Consider the following 17,616-nt stretch of genomic DNA (forward strand, 5'->3'; position numbering starts at 1 on the left):
TGAAACATGGCCACCATGCTTAAATATTGTCACTGTTTGGGTTTATCATATTGGATTGAAGGTCAAGCACTATATTCATCTCAGAAACAGCAATATCTCCACACAGCGTGCGTCCCAGAGTACATTTAAAATTTTTAAAAAAAGAAATGTAGAATTAAAGAAAGGCTGAGATGATATCTATTATCAAACATGTACAGAAAAGTAATTCAAAACACTATGGGCATGTATACAGGGCAAATTAAGATGTACTGTAAAGAGCTACTGTTATAGCATACTGAGGATGTCTACTTTTATCCTATACTTCTGTTGCTTCCAGTGGATTTTGTGACATGCACCTTGTGTTGAGCCAATTAGTCTTTGGCTCTTTCAAGTTAAAAGTATACCTTTTGTCTGTTACATTACATAACTTAGATAAAGAGTTCCACTTGTTAACTACAGAAAGCTGTCTATTTATTTTGATATAATTATAGTTTTTGATACTGTAGTATATAGAACTTTAAAAAGTCTGGTATGTATGTGATGGAGGGAGGGAGGGAGAACAAACAAAAGTAAGCAGATGAGAGATATTAAGAAGATAATTATTAATAATAAATATAATATATATATATTTTTTAGACCTAGCTGCTATTCCTGATTTTCAGTCTGGTGCTATGGAAAATTGGGGATTGACTACATACAGGGAATCTGCTTTGTTATATGACTCTGAAAAATCTTCAGCATCAAGTAAACTCTGGATTACAATGATCATAGCCCATGAGCTAGCTCACCAGGTACAAATATGGGTAACAAAATGGGATGTTTTCGTTTTATTGGCAATACACTGAAAAAACAGAACGTCCTAGTACATTGAGAACAAGTTGTTAAACTTCTGTTTTGCCCAGCTCTACTTTGCCTTCCAGCTGAGAATGACAGTGAACAAAGAATGAGGAATTTTTAAATCCTAGCCTGTTAATGTGTGAATAATGAAAGATTAACCAGAAACCTTACTGGGAGATAATTCAGGTATCAGTTGAATATACAGGTCAGCAAAGGACTTACTCTGCTCTGGCAAAATAGAACTGGTACATAGATGTGGTGCCACCCTCATGCAAAGGATTTTTCACACTGCCCTATGACGTCTCAAAAACCTTTTTGAACAGCAGCAACAACAAAAACCTGTACCATCTTGGAAGGGATATATTAGTTTCTGAGAATCTCTTTTTTTTCTTATTATTACTGATTATTGTGGCTTAATGTCTTCCTGTCTTTTCAACATGATTGATAATTCTTTTGGGGAGGATTGGCCAGGAATGTGACCAGGCCAGGCCACTTATCTATTATTTTGTTGTCATGGCATCGTGGACATGGGCACAGAAAACCTTACCAGGCATCTGTCAAATTACTTACCTGGTATGCATGGTAGTCAGGCTGGATGGACCCCTGGGAGAAGGGAATAAGGCTGCCTCATTATGGTGCTGCCTGAAGTGACTCTAGCTGAGGAGCCTGGGCAGGCTGAATAGACCCGGAGGGCTCTATATCATAAATACTTTTTAGCTATATAAATAGAAAAGAATAAAATATGAAAAAGCCAGACAGCTGGACATCATTCCTATGACTATAAAGTTGTATATTAAAGGTGTAGAGAGAACTAATACATTGAAGCACAAGTTGGTACTACCTTTTATAATACCCCAAATACTTTTAATCTGAAAAAAATGATTTTTTTTTCCCAGTGGTTTGGAAACCTAGTTACTATGGAATGGTGGGATGATCTTTGGCTAAATGAAGGGTTTGCAAAGTTTATGGAATATGTGTCAGTCAGTGTTACCCATCCAGAACTGAAAGTTGTAAGTATTCATTATTTTTCTTTTATTTATTTTATATGATATTTTTAAAATGTTGAGGGTAACTTATTTGCAGTGGCAAGCAGCAAAAAGATTTTTCCTCTGAGCCATTTAAAAAATGAATATTTTTGAAGGTTTGAATAGAAAGGGTTGTTTTATACAAGTTCATGTTCTCAAAACCAGTTATGGATAATATTGAAAGCAATGATGTTGTATAGCTTTAAATGACTTTGACCTTTCTAAATGCCTGATCAGAGTTGATTACACCTTATCTTATAAAGACTTACTGGCCTGATCTAAAATCTATTGAAATCAATGGCAATCTTTTTTGTGTCTTTACTGGTCTTGAGCTCAGGCCTCATGTACAAAATGAATAGTTTCACTGTAGTCATTTGAACTGTGTATTGGAGTCTGTATGACAGTTGGACATTGCAGTAGCTTTGTAATAGATTGCAGTTTCTAAAGTAGCTGAACAGTGTTTTAAAATAAAGCAGTTTGGTTGCAGTTGTTCACTCAGCCTTCAAACCCTTAAAACACATGAGTATCTTTTTGGAGTTAATAGAGCAGATTTTAATCAATACAAGACCTGATAGTATGCGACATCAAAGCATCCTAAATAAATTGGTCCTCTCTAGTTATATGATTCTTCATTTATTGCAAATTTGGAGTTAGGGTGAGTACATTTATATTCTTTGAAAGCCACCGAAAAGAAATATAAAATGTAAATCTGTCTTGCATACGATTTCTTGAACATTCCAACATAATCCTTTACTAATAAAAGTATTTATCTCCTATTAGGAAGATTATTTTTTAGGCAAGTGTTTTGATGCCATGGAGGTGGATGCATTGAATTCTTCACATCCTATATCTACTCCTGTGGAAGATCCAGCTCAAATTCTAGAAATGTTTGATGATGTTTCCTATGAGAAGGTAAAATCCATGCCTATTTTTTGTTTTATTTTTACAGTTGTGAATTTGTTTCTCATGATTCTTGCTTAAAGATAGAATCTTTGGCACCATTGCAGTCGCTGGCAAAATGCTCATTGAATTCAGTGGGACCAGTATGACTTGAACTATTTTGGCTACTTGACTTGTGAAACTCTTACAGGCAATGATAGTGAAAATGGACGTAATATTTTAATATATAGGGTTAAGATAGGGGATGCTTTAATCAGACAGTACCATAAATATAGAAAATTAATTGCTAATGATATTAATAATAAAGGTTTTCTAAATGTTAAAACATCAGATTTTATAATCTAAACACTAGTTTTGTAAAGATTTTTTTCTTTTTATAGGGAGCTTGTATTCTGAACATGCTGTGGAATTACCTGACTGCAGATGTGTTTAAAGCTGGTATTGTACAATATCTCCGGAATTACAGCTATCGGAATACAAAAAATGAAGATTTGTGGAATAGTCTGACAAATGCAAGTATTTCTTGTATTATTCTGTATTTAAATTCCCCATTATAAATAACCACCATCTAACTTAATATATTACTGAGGAGAATTGTTATGAGTGGTTATCTGTAATTGTGAAATGAAGGAAAAATTATAAAATGTTTTTCAGATTTGTCCTGTAGATGGCACCCATGAAAGCCAACTTCAAAGTGACGGTTTTTGCACCAGAAACCAGCAGACATCTTCAAGTTCGGTAAGCACATATTTTCTATCTATTGCTAAGTATAAGCATGATACAATGCTAACATTTAATTCTTTTGTTTAATTATTTTTAAAATTGGTATACTGAGCACTTCAGGCCTATAACTGAGAATATCAGGTTATACAAAAAACAAAGCATCAACAACAGCCTGTCTCCTAGTGACCCAATACTATTTGGTGCACAGATATTGCTCTTACTGGTACTAATCATAACCATCAAAATGTCAGCCTGTCTGCCATAAAATGAAGATACCATAATACTCCATTCCAAGTCCGGACCTCACAGGCTCTATAAACTTGTTTTTTCCCATCATCATGGTCGATAGCCATTGTAAAGTTACATTCCTTTATCTCAGTTTCTTTGTGACTTTGTTTTATCCTCCCTTTCATCTTCTTACGTGTTTTGTTTCTGTGCGATAAAAACAGCACTGGACAAGAAGAGAGACCCTTGAGGTTGGGACAATGATGAACACTTGGACATTACAAAAGGGTTTTCCATTAATAACTGTCATGGCAAAAGGAAAGAATGTCTATCTGCGGCAAGAACATTATATGAAGGGATCTCATTCTTCTCCACCAACAGGGTAATGAAAAACAACCGGGCACACTCTGCACACCAGAAAAATCAACTAACAATAGACTATGACATAAGAACACATTTTCTTGTTGTTCCTAAAGGAACAAAAGTTCGGTTCTGATTTTTTCATATTTGAAAACTATATAAGTGTTCTCATTTTACAGTTAATAATTTTATATCAGTCTTATCTTCACTCCCTGGAATAACTTTCCTTGGAGTTGTGGTTTGAACAGAACATTGTGTCAGATAGAATTCTTGTATAAGCCACTTGAGTACTGAAGTCTCGCTGTATCAGGAATCTTACCTTTACTATCCTAAAGAGAAGTACTCCCAGAGTCAGTCAGTCTTCAGTTTTTGTCCATGTCTGTTGCAGTCAGAGGCGAGATGGCTGCACGAGTAGACATGCCCATGCCAGGTTTAATCCATCCAGGTTCAATACCGGTAGCAGTGACACTGCGGCATAGTAGAATTCAGCATAGGCTGTGAAGGCCTTCCTGGATACATGCTTGCAGTATGGGTCACCAATTTTGCTGCTGTTGGTATCCAGCTTATACACCACAGTAACACTTCTGCAATACTGACCTAGCCTTTTGTTCCCCACATAAGAGAATAGCTCTCTACTTGGTTAAGAGGTTGTCCCTCACTAGGTGTAGCTATCACACGTAAATATCCTTTCACTAAAATAAGTGTTTTTGCTTTGAAATAGGTATTTGTGGCATGTTCCATTAACATATATTACCAGTAAATCTGACACCGTTCAAAGATTTTTGCTGACAACTAAAACAGGTAATTTCTTTCCATCAGAGAGACCATCTTCAGAACTTGCAAATTTTAGACATTGTATCGCTACAGTTTTATTTATGGGAGTGGAATGGAATAGACAGTACAAGATATTTGCCCCTTTCTGTCATCCCAGATCTAATTTCAATATTTTTTTAAAGGATGATGGAAGAACATTAGGTCTTGTCCAGATGAAATTTAAAACTCTCTGAAAAATGGAGATATTGCACTGGAAATGTTGATAGTTCTATTATGACATATATATTTTTATGTATTCAGAAATGACAGTGCTTCTTTCTTAAAATCACTGAAAAATAAACTAGGACCAATATTAACTATTGTGATAGGACAGTTTGTCAAAATTCAGTGTATGAAATGGACTGTAAATGCTGAACTCTTCAGGCTTTGCATTATCATCTTATTACTTGAATCAGTAAGATAAAATTGCATTCTAATTTATTTTGTTTATAGATGTCCTCATCCTCCCTGAAGAAGTGGAATGGATAAAATTCAATGTGGGGATGAATGGATATTACATTATGCACTATGAAGATGATGGATGGGATAATCTGATTAGCATTTTAAAAGAAAACCACACAGCAATTAGCAGCAATGATAGAGCAAGTCTCATTAACAATGTATTCCAGCTTGTGAGGTAAGGCACTCTAAGCCTGAAAAAGGCAAGCTATACAATTTTTATCACAAGTCACCGAAGAAAAAATATTATTTGCTTAATATATGTTTAATAAATTTTCTTAACAGAGTAGGAGGCATATTCTGATCTCAGTTGCAACAAAGTAAGTCCATTGATTTCTGTGGAGTTATTCCAGTCCACATAAATGAGAACTGAAATTAACCCTGAGAACATAGTGATTGAAACAGTCTGTGATATTACGTAAGTCAATGGATGCCAGCAGCATGTGGGTCTTGTCTTTTGAAAATAAGGTTTAGAACAAGGCTTACAACGGAATCCAAGATTGTGAGTCTTAATATAGTGATTCACGGACAGTTAAGTTCACTTCTTACCACCCAACACATCAGCTCAGTTTGCCATGGGAGAGCCCTTGTGCATCAACTCTTCTGTAGTATCTTCTATAGATACTGAATGCTCTCCTTTTTAGATAAGGTACCTTTGGCACGAAAAGGCTTCAAGAATTTTTTACTCTGAGTCTTTATCCTCTTTTCCAACCTACAGATACTTCCAAAATTGGAATAATTATATGGTTTCTGATTTTACATTACTTTGCTATAACTTACATCTACTAGTAAGATCACTGAGCTGTAAAAACTTTCACAGCACAAAACATGCTACAGTGATTTTAGTTAAGTGCAAGAGCTATTCTAGACTTCATCTGTTAGAAATGCTATAAGGGCAAGGTACTAACATGTAAAGTGCATAAACTCACATTTATTAAGATCTGGAATTTTTTTTTAACCTTTTTCATAGTTACCCTGTTTTCTGGACAAAGAGTATGATTATAGCCTATACTATAACCAACCCAGGAGCAGGCAAAGTCTGGCCCGCAGGCCACATTGGGCCCACAGCAGACTTGATTTCCTGGCAGCCCCTGCCCACATCGCTGCAGCTGGTTTCTATGGAGACCCCAGCTGCGATGGGGCTGTTACAGCGTGAGGCCAGGGTTTCTATGGAAACTGGTGCCAGCAGCACTGGCAGGGCGCACGGCTGGGTTGGAAGCTGCTCCAGGGTTGGGGCTGGGATCTTGCAATGGTGATAGCGTGGTCTGCAGGGGCAGAGCCGCAATCCGCTGCCCACATGCCCCGGGCAGGGGTGTGCAGGCAGCAGATCATGGCTCTGCCCTGGCTCTGGACCACATTGTCACCACCACAAGATCCCAGCCCCAACCCTGCAGCAGCTTCCCACCCACCCACAAGCCCTGCCAGTATTGCTGATGCCAGCTCCACGGAAACCCTAGCCCTGTGTTGTCACGGCCCCACTGCTGCTGGGATCTCTAGAAACCGGCCACAGTGGCGCAGGCAGGGGCTACTGGGATATGGAGTCTGGCCACTGGCCAGATCTGCCACTTTGCCCACTCCTGCCATACCCCCATTTATAAACACTCAAAGATATACATATATCTAGCCCTACTTTTGTTTTGAATATAGCCAAGCATGGCCCAACAGACAAGCCAACCTTATTAAACCTGTCCCTGACTTAAGTTGAGGAAAGAGGAGTTTCCACTCTGAGTGCATTCCTGTTGGAACAATAAAGCTCAGTAGCACTCCCAGCTCCCCATCCTGGTTTGCAGTAGAGCTAAAAAGCCTCTTCTTTGTGCTCAGTCTAGCACACACACACATATATTTGGGATGGGAGAACATGGAATCTGTATTCCCATTTCTTGTCACTGCTGCTGAGTAGGAGGGATAGTATATGGGTGGTGAAATATGCCCTTTCCACCTGCCCCATTCTGCATTGCTTGCCTCAGAATGTGTGGTTCAGTAACCAACAGTGGACAAGGTGCATGGCAGACTTCTTCACTCAGGGTCTCAGTTCCCAAAACCTTTATATTACATAACATTCTGGGCCTCCTTAAAAGTACAGTTCAATACACGGGGAAAAAAATGAACTGCCACTCGTACAGCAAGAAATCACCAAACATTTCTCCCATGATGCCAGATAGATCTCAGTCATTTTATTAGTAGTTGTAATAGAAGTAGAATCTAGGACCCCAAATCATGAATTAGGTCCCCATTGTACTAATATGCTGCTCAAATATATAGTCCCTGTCCCAGAGAAACAAATGTAAAAGAAATGACAGAGGGATACAGACAAATGGGACAGCATGAAGAGAAAATGATCCAGCTTGCCAAATCATTGGGCTTCTGCCAATTCCTATGCCCATATCAGGTCTAAGCTGCAGGAGCTGTTTGGGGGCTGGGCAGTTGGGTGCTGCACCTGTGTCACCATCCCTTCTTCTTGCCGCTCCTCCCCCCACTCGGCTGTGGCATGGGTGCAGCTTCCAGCTGCATCCACCCTCTCTGCAGCACCAAGGTGTGGGGTGGTGAGAAGTGGCCACAGTGTGGACACAGCTTCCAGCTGCCACCCCAGCTCAGTTCCGTGCTGCCTGGAAGCTGCACTTTGGCTGCAGCTGGGGGTGGAGAGAAGTAGAGGTGGTGGCATAGATGGAGCTCCCAGTTGCCAGGTCCTGGCATGGGTGTAGGCAGAGCCCCCTGTTGCCAACATGCTGTCAAAGCCCCCTGGTCCATATCAGATTGGAGCTGGGTTCTTCCTGCCCATAGCTTGTAACGTTGTTTGCTACATGCTAAACAAAACAAGCCAAGCTTCTTTAATCTTTTTCAGAGGAAGAGGTCCATTTCTTTAACCATCTTAGAGGTCCTTCTTTGAACCCATTCCAGTTTAAATTAATCTTTTTTAAACTTGGGTGACCCAAGTAATTTAAATGGAGTCTCACCAACGTCTTATACAATATTCCTAGTGCCTTGTCTCTGTGCATACACCTTAAGATTTCATTGAGTTTTTCACAGTTGTATTGCACTGGCAGTTCATGGTCCTCCTACAATCAACTAACACACATAGCTCCCCTCCCCCCTTCCACAGTCGTCTTAAGTCATTTCATCTCTATCTTACAGGTGAGTTCCTGGTTATTGGTCCCTATGTGCTTGACTTCACACTTCATACTGTTAAACATTCATGTAATTTGTAGCACTCCATACTACAAGATTATCTAACTCTTCCTGTATCGGAGATGATGAAAGAATGCATGTTTTTGCTGTCTTGATACAGAGGCAGGACTGTATCTTAGACCTGTTAGGTAGACAGTCTGGTAAACTTAAGAGAGCCTGGGCATGCAAACTAGAAAGATATTTGAATAGAGGATGGACAGATCACTAGCAAAGTAGAGCACAGAAGGGTTATACTCACAGTAATAGGGAAAGGAGGTGGTGTTAGGGAGGTAATTAATAATTCTGTTTTAGCTGTGTTGAGGTGATAGTGATCAACAAGATGTCAGATATAGAGGCAGAGATTTTAATCTGGACAGAAGGACAGGTCTGGGGTAGAGAAGTGGATCTATGAGTCATCTGAGGTGGTAGTTAAATGTGTGTTTTGTAGATGAAGTTGCCCAGAGATAAGGTGTAGGGTCCTATGAAACACCACAAAAAGGGGTAGGAGTAGGGAGTATGAAATGAAGACCATGAAGGATATGTTGAAGGAAAGACTATAGCTAAAAAGGAGAACAATGAAAGGGTCATACTTCAAGAGGAGGAGCATGGTTGACTGTTGCAGATTAAAGAGGATGAGAATGGTTTTTAAATTTGGCTGAGAGATCACTGTCGAGACTTTGGCAAGAGCAGGTTCCAGTGAATGCAAAGGGCTGAAGTTGGATCAAAAAGATGCAGTTGATAAACAGTGGCCGCGTCTACACGAGATGCTTACTGCGCAGTAGCTCATTATTACTGTGCAGTAGTGCTGCCAGGCACAAACCGTGACATGATGCTACTGATCAGTAGTAACAAGCTACTGCACAGTAAGCGTCACTAGACAACCATGTTGGGACACTACTGCACAGTACTGTAGAATGTTTGTAGAATGGACTTACCCAAAGTAGCTTTTTATCTAGTCCTTTTTCTTTCAGCTTATTTCTTTGTTCAAATAAATCTGCAGCTCCTGCTGTAGTGATTGTTAATGGCATGCCTAGCTTAAGTGGCAGGTTGATAACATATAACTTACAAGGAAATGGACATTGGACAGGGTTCAAGAATTTAAGGCTTTTGCATTTCTTACAATAATTGACAGCTTGTGTAGACAAGCCCAGTGATGCTTAATAGTGTTCAATAAGTTTCAAGACAGATGAGAGAGAGGGTAGAAGTTGGAAAGGCAAGTGGAGTCGAGAGTTTTTTTTGTTTGTTTTTAAAAATGGGAGATACTCTGACTGTTGTGAGAGGTGGAGGAGGAGAAGAGATGGCACAAAGAAGATCAGGAGATGAGAGAGCCCCTGGAGCAAGGTAGGAAGTTAGGTTAGAGGAAGGAGAACTGAGAAATATGCATCTGTGGGTCAGAGGATAATTGTAGGAGAATGGAAGACAATCTCACAAGACGACAAATATCATGTATTTCATCGCTTTTTTTCTTGTAAGGAATTGGAGAAGTGCTGTGCTAAGAAACAAGTAGAGGCAGAAGGAAAGGTGGATCACTGGTGGTGAAGAAGCCATTGGAATTGCAGGCGTGGCATTCAGTTACATTAGAGAAGTTCATCTGTTTAACTAGGAAGATGACAGAACTGAAGAGAGAGTGAGAACAAATTTGTAATGGAGAAAGTCAGCTCAGTTTAGGATTTCAACCAGAGATTCTCTCCAGAATAGGAACAGAGGGAGTGGATGCTGAGGGAGTGCCAGATTTGATGTTTGTAGAATGGACTTAGCAATGGAAAGTAAAGATGGAGCTTTTTATCTAGTCCTTTTCTCTTTCAGCTTATTTCTTTGTTCAAATAAATCTGCAGCTCCTGCTGTAATGATTGTTAATGGCATACCTAGCTTAAGTGGCAGGTCAGTAACATTTAACTTACAAGGAGATGGACATTGGACAGGGTTCAAGAATTTATTTAAGGCTTTTCCATTTGTGTTACAATAATTGTAGCATTCTCAAAAGTCAAGCAGAAATTAGGTTATTTAATTTGACTTCAGTCACACATTCTCATTTTCTTTTTAGCATTGGAAAACTGTCGATTTCCAAAGCTCTTGATTTAACTTTGTACTTAAACCACGAATCCCAAATTATGCCTGTATTCCAAGGTATGAATGAGCTGATTCCTATATATAAGCTCATGGAGAAGAGGGACATGGATGATGTAGAAAACCAGTTAAAGGTAAGCTAAACCACAAATGGTGGCTTGTAGCCTATAAACACACCTTTTACAAAAAAGGTTATTGGAAGTCTAGTTATCAAGTGAAGTCAACTTTTATAAAGGAAGCCAGTCTGCAAGCTTATACAACTGAAGCTAGTGGGGCTAGAGTTGGGGCCCACCCAGACAGGTCTGCTTGCAGGATCAGTTTGTTAAATACATTGACAATGTCACTCCATTATGTTCAAAACTGAAACATCCAAAGAACTGAAGATTGCAGAGGGACAACCCACTCCCCCCTCCCTCCCAGTTTTTAGATAAACAGAATTGAACAGCTAATTAATTAGTTTTAGATAAAATTTAGAAAAATTTGGAGCATGAAATTATTTTCAAAGGGAGATTAAAATTATTTTTGTTCTAAATGTTAATTTAATTTATTGGTACCAATAGTAATAAAGTTTGACAGAAGAGAAATATCCAGTTGTGTTAACAAACTCTTTATGTACTCATTTCTGTACTCTTTATGTTACTCATTTCTACTCATTTCTGTAGGAGTACATAGTCAACATATTTAAAAATCTAATTGATAAACAGTCCTGGAATGATGAAGGCTCAGTCTCTGAACGATTGCTTCGTAATTCCCTCCTCCTGTTTGCTTGTGCACGCAAATACCAACCATGTGTGGACAAAGCAGAAGAATATTTTATGAAGTGGAAGGAATCTGATGGAACTTTACGGTCTGTTTTTATAGTAAATTCAATAGAGATGAAAGCAAATTAATGTTTTCACATTCTTATTTCTGTTGAGTGAACTGATCTAGCAATAAAGCATTTTTCAGCATGTGATTTAAATGAGCTGCAGCCCACAAAAGCTTGTGCTATCTATTTATCTATACTTGGTTAGTTTATAAGGTGTCAATTTACACTATCTTCTAATAAAGCATTTGCCTAACTTCAGTCCTTTCACTGACCTAAATATTACCTCTCACAGCCTTTCATCACAACTTTATTTATTAAAGGTATTTTGCAAGCAGAAGGAAAGCAGTTTGAAAGCCTTTCCAGACTCTCCCACCCTAAAGCCAGGTCACCTATAATTATAAATATTTTGCATAAAAGCTATCTTTGTTTAAGGTTTTCCCCACCTTTTCGATTAATGCCAGGGCTCCCAATAAACACACTCACACATTACCACTCAGCAGGTGTTCTGGAAAAACCAGGAGACCACATTGACATTTGAGATCTTTCCAGTTTCAGAAATATACAGAAATAGCAAAACAAGGAAGGACATGATCCCAGTTTGTAAAATTATCTTAACCAATTTAAGAGGGCCTGTTGGCCAAGCCATGGTGGTATCACTTCTCCCCACACTTCTCCCTATGACAGCATGGAGAGAGCAGCTGAAGCTCTTCACCTCCAAAGACCAGTGAAGTCCCATATCCACAAGCTGGATCCAATGGCTCAGTGGGCTGGATCTGGCCCATGGGCTGTAGGTTGCGAACCCCTGGCCTGAGTCATATTGTTAAAGCATAAGAATGTTACTGAAGTGGAATAAGGACAAGCTCCTATTGTGGCATCCTTTTAAGAACACTTAAGTAGGGGCTGTAAAAGAGAAACTAGTGTGCCTTAGTCTTTGCTATTTTTTTCTTTTTTCTTTTTTTAACCAATTTGAGACTCATAAGGACTCCAAATGTGTCACAGTGCTGTAACAATGTACCAGGTATTTATGTATAGAATAGAAACATGACCCAGAGCATAACCTGAAGTCTAATTTTGTTGCAGTTTACCCAATGATGTTAAGGCAGCAGTGTATACTGTTGGAGCACAGACAGTTGAAGGTTGGGACTTCCTCTTTAGTAAATACAGGCTGCCTTCATTCAACACTGAGAAAAACGAGATTGAAGTTGCTCTCAGTATTAGCAGAAATAAAGAAAAACTTCAGTGGTGAGTAATTTACTCCTTTTGGAGGGAAGCGTGCAAAATGGGAATACAGAAGTTGGGGCAGAAACTAAAAGTGAAAGTTAAACTGTAGTTTTGGGCAGTCACTTTTTTTTAGCTTCTTTAAAAGTCACAGAATTATAAACAATTTTCCAGAGAAAATTGTAAGGGGAAATGGTGCTTAAAGATATGCTTCTAGAACTAGACATCACGTTGTCCAAGTTCTATTTTACATGTCTAAATGTAGATGTGTAAGAGGCAGACAAGGTTCCTTGGGTGAATTTGATATCTTTTATTAGACCAACCCAAATAGTTGGAGAATAGTTATTAAGCAAGCTTTCAGGTTCAAAAACCCTTCATCAGGCTAAGGAAGTTTCAGCAGTTAGTGTGTGCTCTTCCTGGATGGAATGAAAAGTAAAGAAGCCAGGGGCTGGGCTGGGGAGTCAGTTGCCAGGCAGATTATAATGTATCAAAAATCCAATATCTAGGTGCAACCGGTGGGTTGCATGCGGGGTATAGGGACCCCGGCCCCAGGAATGGGGCGGTGATGAGGCCCCAGAGGTGGGGCAGTGGTGAGAACCCCCCAGTGAGGATGTGATGAGCCCACGGAGAGTGAGGGGGTGTGGCGCTGCGGTTGTCCCGGTGGAGAGGGGATAGCAGCGCGGCGAGCCCAAGGGGATAGAATGAGGGGCTAGAGACCCAGCCCGAGGAGAGAGTACCCTCGACTGGCCCAAGCTGGGGCCAGGACTTGGAGAGTCAAAAGGGCCGGGGGCCCACCGCGAGGGACGCCCAAGAGCCGGGGGCCTGGGGTCCCGACTGGCCTGGAGGTGGGCCAGGGCTAGGTGCCGAAGGTCCCAGAGGGACCACGCCCGAGAGGGGAAGATGGCTTCAGGGGGGGGCAGCAACGTAGAGCCCCAAGCGACGTAGAACCCCAGTGTGAGCGGGCAGAGCCCCAGTGTGAGGGGGCAGCGACGAGGAACACCAGTATGAGTGGGCAGTGATAATTAAAGGGGGGAGGTGTGTGGCAGAGCACAGGGTGTGTCTGCCACTTTAAGGGCCTGGAGCTGGCAGCCTCCAGGTGCCTGATTAGGGCAGCCATTTTGGAGACAGCGGCTGCCTATTTAAACAGGGCAGTTTGGCTGCAGGAGGCCAGGCAGCAACATTGCCTGGCCGTAGGGCTGCTGTGAATGACCCGGAGGTAAGGAGGCTCCTGGTCCTGGGCATGACCTGAAACTGCACCCTGCCAGGAGTGGGTGGCCTGGTGGGGCTCTCAGTGGCACGGGAGCCCCCAGGAAATGCCAGGCCAGTTACCACCCCAGTGAAAGGCGGGCCGGGGCGCCTTAACCCCTAGCTCCCACCACCACTGGGTGGGTTACCCATGTGTTTGTTGTGGGGCCCAGTGGGCCAGTGTTGTGAGGGGCCCAGAGAGGGCGGAGCGCGAGAGCGTGAATGAGTACATGGCGTGGTGCCACGGTTGCCCCTAGGAGAAAGGGAGTAGTGGCACGGTGAGGCCTGAGGATGCGAGTGAGGGGCTAGAGAGACCCAGCCCGAAGGGAGAGTACCCTCGACTGGCCCAAGTTGGGGCCAGGACTATGAGAGTCTAAAGGGCCAGGGGCCCACCGCGAGGGACGCCCAAGAGCTGGGGGCCTGGGATCCCGACTGGCCTGGAGATGGGCCAGGGCAAGTGGCCGAAGGTCCCAGGGGGACCACACCCAAGAGGGGAAAATGGCTTCAGAGGGCTAGGTAGTCCGGATGACGGCGGAGAGGCCGCCTGATTGGAGAGGATCATAGAGGGGTCCTGTGTGGATGATTCTGGGGGCCCAGTGTGGGGCCGGTGACGATGTGAACACCATGATGCCATCTGCGAGGCTTGGACTGCGGTATTAGGGGAGGTCAGAGCCGCAGAGCGCCCCCTGGCATCGGGGCATTACAATGGGTAGCCTCCCACTTAATTGACATCGGATTGAATCAATTATCATCAAAGGCATGGCGGGCGAGATAGGCGGGCAGTTGCCCAGAGACAGATGGGCGGACCACGAAGAGCTCGGCCCCCTGTCACAGTGACAGGTGGGCAGGCCACAGAGTTCCTCCCCAGGAGGCCCCCTGTCACACTATGTTTAGTCCATGATCTCTGGTATCCAGGAGGTTGATGAAATGGAGCTCATAGGCTTGTCTCTGGGATGTGTTGTGTAAGTTTCCCTTGAGGATCAGGACTGAGAGATTGGAGAGAGAGTGGCCCTCCTGTGAGAAATGTGCCCCCACTGGTAATTGGGTATTTCTGTCTTTGATGGATTTCCGGTGTGCGTTCATTCTGGTGCACAGTTGTTGTTTGGTCTCTCCTACATATTTTCCATCAGGGCATTTGGTGCATTGGATGAGGTATATCACATTTCTGGAGGTGCAGCTGTAAGATCCTGGGATGCTGATGGCTCTGTTGTGGGGTGTAGTAATTGTGGGGGTGGTGGAGATGTGTTGGCAGGTTTTGCATTTCTTGTCATGGCACGGTCTGGATCCTTTTGGTGTGTTCTGGGCTTGAGGAAGTTTGCTTCTGGTGATGAGGTTGGCGAGGTTCGGTGCTTGTTTGAAGGCTAGGATGGGTGGCTCTGGGAAGATCTTTTTAAGAATAGGGTCTCTTTCTAGTATGGGTTGCAATTTTTTGAGGATTTTCCATACAGGTTCAAGGGATGGGTGATACGTCATAACCAGCGGTGTGCGATTTGTGGGTGTTTTTCTTCTGTACTGCAGCAGTTCTTCACGTGGTATCCAGGTGGCTCTTTCAAACATGCGATCTACCTCTCTGGAGGAGTGTCCTTGCTGGGTGAAAGCCTTTTTAAGATTGGTGAGGTGGCAATCCCGGGTGTTCTCTTCAGTACAGATGCGGTGGTATCTGAGGGCTTGGCTGTATATCACAGCTTTTTTGGTGTGTTTAGGGTGATTGCTGGTTCTGTGCAGATATGTATGTTGGTCTGTGGGTTTCTTGTATACTGTGGTCTGTATTTTACCCTTCTGGATACTGATCATTGTGTCTAAAAAGGAGGTGCTGGTGCTGGAGTATTCTAGAGAAAGCTGGATGGAGGGATGGTGATTGTTGAATTTCTGATGGAACTCAATCGGAGACTGTAGGTTTTCAGTCCAAATGATGATGTCATCGATGTATCTTAAGTATAGCAAGGGTTTGATGGTGCAGTTCTTGAGGAAGTCTTCTTCCAGGTGGCTTATAAAAAGGTTGGCATACTGTGGGCCCATTTTAGTGCCCATAGCTGTTCCCATCATCTGGAGGAAGTGTTGATTATTAAAAGTGAAATTGTTTTGTGTGAGGATGAAGTGTATAAGGTCAGTGATATCTTTGGGCCTGTATTCTGAGTTGTAATCTTGTTCCTGTAGATATGTAAGGCAGGCTTGGATGCCATCCTGGTGTGGGATGTTGGTATATAGGCTGGTAACATCCATGGTGGCTAGGAGTGTGTTTTTAGAATCCATGTCCATCTGTGCTACTAGTGGTATCCTTTCTGAGGATGCTCAGAAGGGATCAGTTACAGTCACTTTAAGTTCTGTGGTGAGCCTGTTCCACCCACCTTTTAGCCCAGTAGCCTAGTGGGTAGGATACCTGACCAAAAATGGGACATCCAGCTTCTAGGCTCCTGTATCTAGGAAATTCTATACAGAGCCTTGAAAACTGTCCATCCCTTGTACTGATGCTTACAACCAAGGGAGGAAGATGCATAGGAAAACAATCAGATGGAGTTTAGCTTTGGATTCTAGCTTCTGCTCCCAGTACAGTCTTATCTTTTTTTTTTTTTAATCTAATTACTATTAAGTACAAAATACAGAAATATCATTTGTCAGCCTTGTTGAGTTTTTTTTGTTTTTTTTTTGAGAAGGCTCCAAACACAGCTGATGCATAGCTGTTTTTTCTTATGCTGGCCTACCTCCTATTAACATCATAGGAGCTACAAATGGAAGAACCAGAAGTGTTACTGTGATAATTCTCAGAATTCATTCAGGGAAGTCTTGAGTTCTGTGTTACGTAGCAAGTCACCCTATTGATGACCCTATTGGTCCCTTCTGGCCTTGTGATCTAAATTTCTCCATCTGACTCATTGCAGTTTTGGATAACTTTGATTTAGCTTAGACAGTACTAAGAGATGCTTTAGTAATGTGTACAGATATTATTTATTATTTCAGTAGTGTCTAGCATCTTCAGTCCTGAACAAGACTACCTCTGCCTCTTATCTGTGGAAGATGCAGATATACCTATACATACTTAAGGGGACTTGTGGGGTTTACATAAATTCTGAAATCCTGGAATGAGAGATGCTATAGAAATACAAAGTTGATTTTACCCTCTTTTATGAAAAGGAGATCTTAAAAGCTATCGTTATGAACTTTATGGGAAGGAAAGGTGTAGAACTGATCCAGAAATATTTTGTTTAAACATGTGGACCAAATCCTCTCTCACCTACTAGGCATTTGATAGCACTTATGCATCTAAGGATCTAATATAATTCTACTCCACCCTAGTCATGATTCTGAAAAAAACTCCTTTTGTAACTTACCTCTATCTTAGCCTTAAAATTAAATCACAAAGGGTGGCAGGGAGGAAGAGGAGTGGGGCACGAAGGAAGAGGATCCATCCACTTTTTCTGTCCTTAAACATTGTTTTTAGGTTAATGGATCAAGGTTTGTTGGGTGATATAGTAAAAACCCAGGATCTTCCACATATCGTGGTGTTTGTTGCCAAGAACCCATCTGGTTATCACCTAGCTTGGAAGTTTCTGAAGGAAAATTGGAATAAGCTTGCACAAAAGTAAGTAGCACAGATTGGTCTATTTCTCATTTTACCTCACTGACATTTTTAAATTATCTCTGTTGTAAACAGAATGTTTGATAAATCTTAGTGGCTGTTTTTGCTAGGTTTGAACTTGGCTCGCACTCCATAGCAGGGATGGTAATTGGAGTGACAAACCAATACTCTACAAGAGAACAGCTTGCACAGGTAAACAAATCCTTTCTTCAGAT

At 41.6% G+C, this 17,616-nt stretch overlaps 1 protein-coding gene across 3 annotated transcripts in view; it reads left to right on the plus strand.

Annotated features, from left to right (window-relative positions):
• The window catches only part of ERAP1 (endoplasmic reticulum aminopeptidase 1), a 30,213-nt gene that overhangs the window by 8,382 nt on the left and 4,215 nt on the right, over positions 1-17,616 (plus strand). For all 3 annotated transcript variants that reach the window (XM_059724997.1, XM_006261601.4, XM_019483808.2), the window contains exons 6-18: positions 616-770; positions 1,713-1,826; positions 2,622-2,753; positions 3,122-3,253; positions 3,396-3,479; positions 3,914-4,071; positions 4,771-4,850; positions 5,316-5,499; positions 10,531-10,687; positions 11,216-11,400; positions 12,442-12,603; positions 17,264-17,404; positions 17,512-17,593. In XM_059724997.1, coding sequence (XP_059580980.1) covers positions 616-770; positions 1,713-1,826; positions 2,622-2,753; positions 3,122-3,253; positions 3,396-3,479; positions 3,914-4,071; positions 4,771-4,850; positions 5,316-5,499; positions 10,531-10,687; positions 11,216-11,400; positions 12,442-12,603; positions 17,264-17,404; positions 17,512-17,593 — 1,766 coding nt within the window. The remainder of the gene's footprint in view (positions 1-615; positions 771-1,712; positions 1,827-2,621; positions 2,754-3,121; positions 3,254-3,395; positions 3,480-3,913; positions 4,072-4,770; positions 4,851-5,315; positions 5,500-10,530; positions 10,688-11,215; positions 11,401-12,441; positions 12,604-17,263; positions 17,405-17,511; positions 17,594-17,616) is intronic.

The sequence above is a fragment of the Alligator mississippiensis genome, chromosome 3 (genome assembly GCF_030867095.1).
Source record: "Alligator mississippiensis isolate rAllMis1 chromosome 3, rAllMis1, whole genome shotgun sequence".
In the NCBI taxonomy this organism is placed as follows: domain Eukaryota; kingdom Metazoa; phylum Chordata; order Crocodylia; family Alligatoridae; genus Alligator; species Alligator mississippiensis.